This window comes from Chenopodium album, chromosome 14 (genome assembly GCF_948465745.1).
Source record: "Chenopodium album chromosome 14, dcCheAlbu1.1, whole genome shotgun sequence".
In the NCBI taxonomy this organism is placed as follows: domain Eukaryota; kingdom Viridiplantae; phylum Streptophyta; class Magnoliopsida; order Caryophyllales; family Amaranthaceae; genus Chenopodium; species Chenopodium album.
Genome location: NC_137847.1, coordinates 965,871 through 975,406, shown reverse-complemented (window position 1 = coordinate 975,406; position 9,536 = coordinate 965,871). Strand labels below are relative to the sequence as shown.

General features: G+C 33.8%; 1 protein-coding gene across 1 annotated transcript; it reads left to right on the top strand.

The window, feature by feature from the left end:
• Positions 1-577: 577 nt before the first annotated feature.
• LOC145579767 (synaptotagmin-5-like) lies at positions 578-9,490 on the top strand. Its single transcript, XM_081637011.1, has 13 exons — positions 578-995; positions 1,111-1,215; positions 1,398-1,448; positions 1,887-2,007; positions 4,215-4,336; positions 4,815-4,916; positions 5,365-5,439; positions 6,283-6,362; positions 6,452-6,602; positions 6,702-6,932; positions 8,085-8,369; positions 8,510-8,623; positions 9,110-9,490. The coding sequence occupies exons 1-13, from the start codon at positions 891-893 to the stop codon at positions 9,251-9,253; spliced, it is 1,686 nt and encodes a 561-aa protein (XP_081493137.1). The 5' UTR covers positions 578-890; the 3' UTR covers positions 9,254-9,490.
• Positions 9,491-9,536: the final 46 nt, after the last annotated feature.

The following is a 9,536-nucleotide window of genomic DNA, read 5'->3' as shown; positions in this document are numbered from 1 at the left end:
AACTTTAACGATCAATAACTTTAATTCTCCATAACTAAAAAATATAAAAGTTATATATTATGACAATACTTATTTAAACGAATTCAAAAAAATCCAACATGAATATGTTTTTCATTATATATTATTCACAAAAGATGGTCAAAGGAGAGATGGTGAATAATGTAAAAGTCAAAGCAGGTCAAGTAAAAAAGAACGAAGGAAATAAGTAATAATAAGTACCTAAAATAAAGTGAAGAGAACAAGTCCTTAGTTGATTGACAATAAAAAGTATAAATGTGTGTATTGTGACTTTTTAATTTTCACAAAACATAAGAAATTAATTACCCAACTCAATCAAAATTCCCATAATTTACAACTCCCTTTATATTTACCAAACAACTTTAGGCAAGTTTTAAAAATTTGATTTACATATTAATTTGATTTATTACATATATAATTCCCTACAAATTAATATGGAAAGTAAATTCCAATATCAAAATGCTAAATACGGAGTATAAAATATTTAAAAATGTCGGCAACAACTTTAAGACATGAAGCGTTATAGTTAAACAACTCTTTAATAAAAAATATTTGATTGGAAGGTACAAACACGCCCCCCAACAAATCAAATCAAATCACACTCTTTAGTCAAATTCACTCCTTTTCTTAGTTCTTTTCAACTTCCTCTAAAACCTAAAAAAAAAAAAAAAAAAAAAAAATTATTTTTTTCAAAATTTTTATCAGACAACCTGCCATTGTTTTCCCTCTACAATTGCAGCAGCAGCTCTCAAATTACCCAGAAAGGTTAAGCGAAAAATCATCAATTTTTAGCAGAAAATATAAATAAATTTAGAATATTAAAATACAGTGAGCTTTAAAGTAAGAATTTTGATTCAAAAATTGTAGAAAAGATGTCTTTTTTTATGGGATTATTCATGGGAACTGTTCTTGGTCTCTTAATTATCGTCGCTTTTGTTCGCTGTGAAAATGCCAGATCCAAATCTCGTTCTCAATTGGTACTTTTTTTTTTTATATTTTTTTTTAATAATTTTTAAAAAATAAGTTGAATTCCATAATTTTTCATTGAATTTTTGATGGGTAATCTAAATTTTTGTGGGAATTTTTTTGTAGGCAGAAACAATTGCGGCGTTTTCTAGAATGACAGTGGAAGATTCTAGAAAGTTGCTTCCTCCTCCTTACTACCCTTCTTGGGTTGTCTTCTCCAATCGTCAAAAGGTCCTTATTTTTCCTCTCTTTTTCTTTCAATTTCAATTTATTTTCATTTATTATTCTTTAAACGACGGTTTTTTGGTTGCTGATTTTACTCACTTTTTTTTTATATATTTATTTATTTATTTATTTATTATTTATTTATTTATTTATTTATTTTTTTTTTTTGTTGTGGTTGTGATTTGCAGTTGAATTGGCTTAATTCCCATCTCACCAAAATTTGGCCTTTTGTTGATCAGGTAATTCCTTTTAATTTATTAATCAAATTTTTTGACACAATTTATTAATCAAATTTACACAATGGTAATGGTAAAAATAAATAAATGGGCTTTCTTAAAAAAAAAGGCATGAACTAACCAAGTTATATAGTAATATTGATGAATATCAAGATGTTAGGTATATAAAATAATTTTTTAAATTAAAAGTGTAGGAAGGGTTGGACAAGAACTTTATTTAGAGACAAACATTAAAAAAAAAGGGAAATTTTGATGGGATGATAATAAATTTGATAAGTGGCATGAAAGTTGTTGTGTTATATAATATTGGTAAAGAGTAGACATTGTCATATAGGTTTACTCCGCCTTTCTAAAAAAAGAATGTATTTTTTTGATATTTTAAAATGTGATTATTGTTGTATTGTGTTATTTAGTTTTGGGTGTGGATTGTGTTATTAATAGGCAGCATCAGAGCTAATAAGGGAGTCAGTGGAGCCACTACTAGAGCAATATAGACCGATTATATTGTCTTCCTTAAAATTTTCCAAGTTCACTCTTGGAACTGTTGCTCCTCAATTTACAGGTACTAGTAATGTTGTTTTTATTCTTGGATTGTTTTTGTTTGTCTATACATTATTAGTTCATACTCTGTATATTTAGGTCAGCTTTGTTTGATTGTATAATTAGTGAGAATGAGTTTAGTCCCCGGCTACTTTCGGGTCCTCATCCATGTTATATCATTTATGGGGTAAAGGATGCATTGGACTTTTGGAGTATGTTGGTACAAGGGGTATGAACCAAAATACGAGTACAACATAGATACATGTACGCGATATAAAAAAAACCATTTCCTTTCTTATATCAAAATGCATGATGGCTTGATATTCTTGGGTTATTAAAAAGGTAAACAATGCTAACATCTTACACTATATTTGCCCGCTCAAGCAGAGATTATACGAAGTTAATGGAGCAAATTTTGATGCAACATTTGCTAGTAATGGCATTGGGAACCCCACAATATTCTGCCTTGGCACTAGAATGGATTGGGTTTCCACTTTGAGGACCAAGAGATGATATTGTTGCCAGATATCACAATGACTTCAAGTAGAGTAATGCGCCCCAATTTCTGTCTGTATAGGCAGTGATAGTAGAAATGAGATGTAGTTGAAAACTTGAAATAAACTTTGCTATTGATGTAGCATGAGACATGCTCACTCATGGCTTGATATTGAGATGTCCTAGTATCTATATATATCATTCATTAGCATACACTTTTTAATTCTTGTGTTCTTTGGCTGTTGCTAGGTGCTCCAATAAGACTATGAGGGGAATTAAAAAATAAGTAATTCTGAGGTAGCACTTAGCTTTTAATCAATAGGAGTAGAAGATGGGCCTGTCGACTTATTTGAACAAGCCAATGTTGTGGGTATATTTTGTTTTGGGAGAAAAGAGACCATCCTAGGATGTGATTTAAATACTAAGGAAAGATTGAAAAGGATCCATGTGTGCCATATCAAATTCATTTTTGGAAGAGAAATGGTATGATGAAGGAGAGGAGACAGTATACATTGGCTAACAGTGTGTTTGGACAAAGAAAGGGGAAGGAAAAGAAGGGGAGGGAGGGGAAGGAAAGGGAGGGGAGGAGAGAATGATGAGAATAATGATAAGAATTTTGACTTTAAACTGTAGAAACCTCATGCAGCTTAAATAGGTTTATATGGTGCACTATTGTAGTAATATAATTACCATGGGCAGTTATATACAAGTATATATTTTCCAGTCCGGCGATGAAGCCATAAATTGATGGGAGGGTCCTTATTAATAGGTTATGCGATGAACCAATGTGTACTGGTGGTTAGTGGAGGAAGTAGTCATCGGGAAGATTGAAATTTGAAGGTATACTTATAAATGCTTAGTTTAAGAACCAACACTATCTTTCACTAATACATTTTGTATCAAATTTTTGGAAAGGCGCAGCAGTGCTATAATGCAGCCTGTAGACTAGGGTCTGCACTGACATAAGTGAAGATCGGGCTTGTAGCTGGGACGTACTATATGTAGACAGCACAAAACGCTAACTTTTACTAATACATTTTGTATCAAATATTTGGAAAGGCACAGCAGTGTTATAATGCAGCATGTAGTCCTGTACTCTAGGGTCTTTACACTGACATGAACTTGTGTTGACTGGGCTTGTAGCTGGGACAAACTATGTGCAGACTGCCAAAGTAATGCAATGATGTTTTTGGTGTTCTGAGGTTAGCTTTTATTAGATGCTTTGTCAGAAATTACAATTTTATATTTAAAAAAAAAAAAAGAAAACTTCATTTAACCGGCTAGAGGAGATTAATGGCGGACTGTTTACTGCCAGTGACCAGATGAGTACCTGATTTGCAACTTTCCAATGTTGAGTACCTAGATTGCAACTTTACTCAGGTTCAGTACCTTGTTTTTATGTTAACTCGTTTTTGAAAAACTCAATAGGTCGATAGGATAGAGACTAGGATAGTTTAATTTTCTTGTAGGGGAGAGAGAAGAAAAATGAGAAGGGGAATGATTATTCAAGGTATATTGGTTAATGTAGCTTAGTCTTTCTTTGCAAATAGCATAATGGTGGTTGTGCTTATGTAAAAACAAAGATAGCTATGTTTAGGTGGACTTACTTATGACTAGGGTGTAGGAAATTACCTGCTGAAATTACACAGCTTGTAAACAATATTATGGTATTGTTCTGTTGCAAGAACATGTACATAAAAAATAATGCTGTTGTGGCTGCTTTTGTTCTTTCAGGGGTTTCAATCCTTGAAGATGCAGGTGAAGGTGTCACTATGGAGTTAGAGATGAATTGGGATGGAAATCCAAGCATTATTCTTGATATTAAAACTAAACTTGGTCTATCACTTCCTGTGCAGGTAAAGAATTGTGTTAGATTCTTTTAAACAAGCTAGTCAACCATTTGGTTGTGAAAGCCTGTCTTTGATATTTACATGTATATGTTTTGTTACAGTACTCTTTCTTACAAAATACTTCGTAATAAATTTGCCTGCTACTGTAACAATCTTCTGATAGTCTGTTGCTTGATTCCTGTTGAGAATTAATGTTTCAATTTTCAATATTATAAGCTCAACAACATAGCTGTCTGTCAGACTGCAACTAAAATCATGCAAATGCTGTTGCAAGTATTTGTTAAACTGTAGACATTATTCAGAAGAAAAATAGGTTATTAAAAAAGCCAATTCGTGAGAATTTAAGGATGTAATAGTCATGACTAGTCCTTTTTGTAGTTAATTACTTTGTTTTTGTTAGCTGATTCAAAGGAAAGTAGTTACTTGGCTATTATGTAAGTTTTGAAACCTCTTACTTGGCAATTTATTGGCATTCTTGATGTAGGTTAAAGATATTGGATTCACCGGAGTTTTCAGGCTGATCTTTAAGCCTTTAGTTGCGGAGTTTCCAGGGTTTGGAGCTGTCAGCTTCTCTTTGAGAAAAAAGGTAATGCACTGCTGTAAATATTCTTGCCTTTGTGAAAAATTGTGAAGGATATTTGCATTACTCAACGCTATGGATCACCAATAAAGGCTTCTGGATGACCGTAATAATGTTACTGGAATTTCGTGCTATTTCTCTCACCAAACTAGAATAAATGGAGGTTCAAAAGCAATATTTTATGTGTTCGACAGTGTTAAAGTTTAGCATATGATACTTACCTTATTTGATGTGAGTCTTGAGTAGCTTTCTTCAGTTTTACCATAATAAGAAGGTAAGTAGTTTGTGTGTTGTTGTTGTTGGGGGGGGGGGGGGGTTGCTTCAATTTGTCCAAGTTTAACTGCCTTGACAAAGGCCATATGCTGTGTTCATGAAACTCATTTATAAAATTCCCACTACGTTGCATAACTTGCATTTAGTTTCTCACTAAAATATCCATGCCTTGACGTTGCAGAAAAAGTTGGACTTGACTCTTAAGGTTATTGGTGGAGATATAAGTACAATCCCAGGGCTCTCTGATGCTATTGAGGTATGATCATTTTTAATTTTTTATTTATCATTTATTTTTAATATTATTATACAACATTGAGTGCTGTAAATTGATTGTATGTTGAATGCTCTTAAGTCTTTTTGCCTCTTATTATGTGTCCATGTGAGCTTATATATTACCTGTAATTGTAGATGGTACTGGACTACTAGCCATATCACCTCATGCTAACTTTTGTTTATCTTCCTCTTGCTTATGTTCTTCCATTGGAAATATGATTGTTTTGTCCTGATGCAACTGATTAGGGACATGGGTCTCTAGATAACCTTGCAATGTATTAACAATTTTAGAGTGCCATTTGGTATAAATAATAGGCAGAATGTGTGTCAGACGTATGTAGGCTTATCCTTAATCAGATTAGACCTCTGGAGAAATAAACTGTACATTGTGTTACTATGAATCAGAAAAAACTACAGAGAGCTTTTAAAAGGAGAAGTCTTGTGAACTAGTTGCCAGTTGTTACCATGAAGTATTAGTTATCCCAATTTTGAATATCTGGATATACCCAATGGGATCTCAGGTATGGTCTGTATGGACAGCATTATATTCTGATATACTACGTATATATATATAAAAAAAAAAAAAAAAAAAAATTGTAATTTTTTTAATGTTAAAATTTTTAGGTTCATGCTAATGCTTCTAATGTTCAAAAGTTTTGGTGTTCTATTGGGGTATTGAATTGATTCTATATATATTCGTTACCAAATGTGTGAGTGATTCCTTTTCATTTTTGAAGTGCTGTGCTGTTATGCTTTCCCTTGCCTTTCTTGTTTAGGCATTTTGTTTATCTTTAAGATGAACTGAACATCACTTTTGTCTGTGCAGGGCACAATAAGGGATGCAATTGAGGATTCCATCATGTGGCCTGTTCGAAAAATTATCCCCATTCTGCCTGGGGACTATAGGTACACAACACAACAGAGGAAAATGTTTAATTGAGCCATAGTATTTATGTTGGAATGCCATTCTGATTTGCAATATCTGTATTCATCAGTGACTTGGAATTAAAGCCTGTTGGGATGCTAGAGGTGAAGCTTGTGCAAGCTAAAGAACTGACAAATAAAGATCTGATTGGAAAATCAGATCCTTTTGCTGTTTTATATGTACGACCAACACGTGACAGGACAAAGACCAGTAAGACAATTGTAAGTAATTGGTTATCATGTCTTCAGAGTTTCTTTGCTATTATTTATTGTATGATGTATACTTTGTATTAATTTTTTTTTTTTTAATTGGATCCCCAGAATAACCAGTTGAACCCAATCTGGAATGAACACTTCGAATTCATAATTGAAGATAAATCTACCCAACACTTAGTGGTTAAAATTTTTGACGATGAAGGTCTTCAGGCTGCTGAACTTATAGGCTGTGCTCATTTCCAGCTAAAAGATCTTGAGCCTGGTAAAGTGAAGGATGTCTGGCTCAAACTAGTCAAAGATTTAGAGGTTCAGAGAGATGCTAAAAATAGGGGGCAGGTGAGAAAGTATTTTAGTACATTATTTTCCATGACCAAAATTTGGACTCATGACTAATTGCTATTATCTTAGCTGTTAGAAGTTATTGTATTATATTTATGCAAAATTTGAGTACTCCGTAATAAGTGTGCCCATCCATATGAACTAGAAATCTACAACATTTTCTATAAAACTATCTTTTGTGAACTAATAGTATATTTACTCATATGAATTGTAAGTTTTACCATCTTAGCTGACTTGGTTGGAAGGAGACCAAAGATGACTTGGTTGGAAGGAGTGAGGAAGGATATGAAGTGCATGGATTTACGTGAGGATGAAGTTTTGGATCGTAAGGGATGGAGGAGAAAGATTTATGTTGATGACTACACGGAATAATCAAATTTGGTTCATGTTAGCCGACCCCACTTTTGGGATTAAGGCTTTGATTGATTGATTGATTGATTGACCATCTTAGCTGACTGTTAACTACATCTGATGAAACTTCAGGTCCTCCACATAAATACATAATTCCTACGTTCCTATTTAGAGTAGAACAATTGCTGTGGAGTTTTGTTGATTAAATGTCAAGGAAAATAGTGGTTATATTTTTTTTGCAGATGTGAGAAAGTAAGAGTAAAAGTGAACTAAAAAGTAATAAAGAATGATATTTAATTGAGACCCACTCAAATGAAAAATTGATTTATAATACATTCTCTACGTATACTTATAAACATTTTTCTTAAATACATACATATTGATAAAAACATTTACAGAATTTATTAATTTTTTCCGTGAACAAGTTTGATATGAACTCCGCCAGTGGGTTTCCCGCTGCCAGTCCCAAGCCTGGTCAAGGAAGTGGGTTATGGTAGGCCAGTGTCAGTCAGTGTAAAACTTTGTCACATCGCTTGACATGAGCCACTGTGGTTGAGAGTAGTACTAGGATAGTTGACCTCCTGGGAAGTTCTCATATTGGTTCGTGTAGCCGACCCCACTTATGGGATAAGGCGTTCAAGCTAAAGAAGAAGTTTGATCTGATTCACTTAGTATACTTACAAGCTTAAATAGCAAAATTCAAGCTTGCTGAAATCTATATCTAGCATATTTTTATTGTTTGAGATCTCTTTCTTTGTGTTATGTCCTTAATAGAGGTTGTTTCATTGTCTTTTGTAGGTACATGTAGAGCTTTTATACTGTCCTTTTGGTGCTGAGAATGTTACAAATCCTTTTGCATCCTCTATGACTTCTTTGGAGAAGGTTCTTAAAACTGAAGATGGGATTCAAGAAATAGAAAATGGGTCTAGTTTTGCTCCCAAGAAGAGGGAGGTTATCGTCAGAGGAGTGTTGTCTGTAACAGTGATTTCTGCTGATGACTTGCCTGCAGTAGATATTACGGGCAAGTCAGACCCTTATGTGATACTTACTATGAAAAAATCTCAGACAAAAAACAAAACTAGAGTAAGTATTGGATGACCAAATACAGGATATTTTGTTCCTTTCTGTTTTAGCTGCAATTTATTTGGGTGGATGCTTATTTAATAGTCAATTATCTCGTTAATAGAAAATTTTGTGTAACATGATAATCTTTGTGCTCGCAGGTTGTGAATGAAAGCTTGAATCCAGTTTGGAACCAAACATTCGACTTCCTTGTTGAGGATGGGCTTCATGACATGCTAATGCTGGAAGTATGGGATCATGACACATTCGGAAAGGTACAGATTTATGTTCATCAATACTCTATAAAACTTACTTGAAAAAAGCTTAAATATTCACTTTGAAGTCCAGGATTTTTTTTTTTTTTTTTTCTTCCGGGGATTTTTTTGGTCATGGTGGTGGTTGTTGGGTGGGGGAGCGGGAGTTAGTTAACTCAAAGATGACAAAGTTTCCGTTGTGGCCTAGTCTTTATTCCCTCACAACTTTTTTTATTTTTTTTTTTGTTTTTGGGTTGGGGGTTGGGGGTTGGGGGGGGGGGGGGGGGGGGGAGTGGTGGTGGTGTTGAACTTATTTGGTTTGGAAAATTGGGTTAGCATGGCATGTTTGTAGTATTTGCTTGATGAACTTGCTTTATCTTAATAATTATCCACATTATTCAGTAGCTACTAAATCATACTCATTCAACAATTAATTTATCGAATCAAAACCTTGTTTCAACTAGCATGTGTTGTAACCTTTGTTTCATATTTACCTGAACTCTGCAGGACTATATGGGTAGATGCATCTTGACATTGACGAGGGTTATACTAGAAGGGGAATATAGAGAAAGTTTCCCATTGGATGGAGCTAAAACAGGTACTGTGAATTTGTTTTTGAAGTGGTCGCCTCAGCATGTCTATCGCGACTAACAAACCTCTGATTCTGCTGTACATTATACATGCTGCTCCACTGAGTGTGTACAAAAAGGATCAATGGGGAGCTGTGAAGCATATTTAAAGAGAAGTTGCATTGAAACAAAGTAGACATATTTATAAATTTTGTTACGTTCCTGACTTCCTGCAGCACAAATAGTGCTGTAAAGTTGCAAAGCATTTGGTGTAAATTATTGAAACCTGAAAAAAATAATGGCAGTTTTGTTCCTTGAATTCTCTTTCTCTGCCTTCAGCCCTTCTCTTCATCAAGGGTGTACAT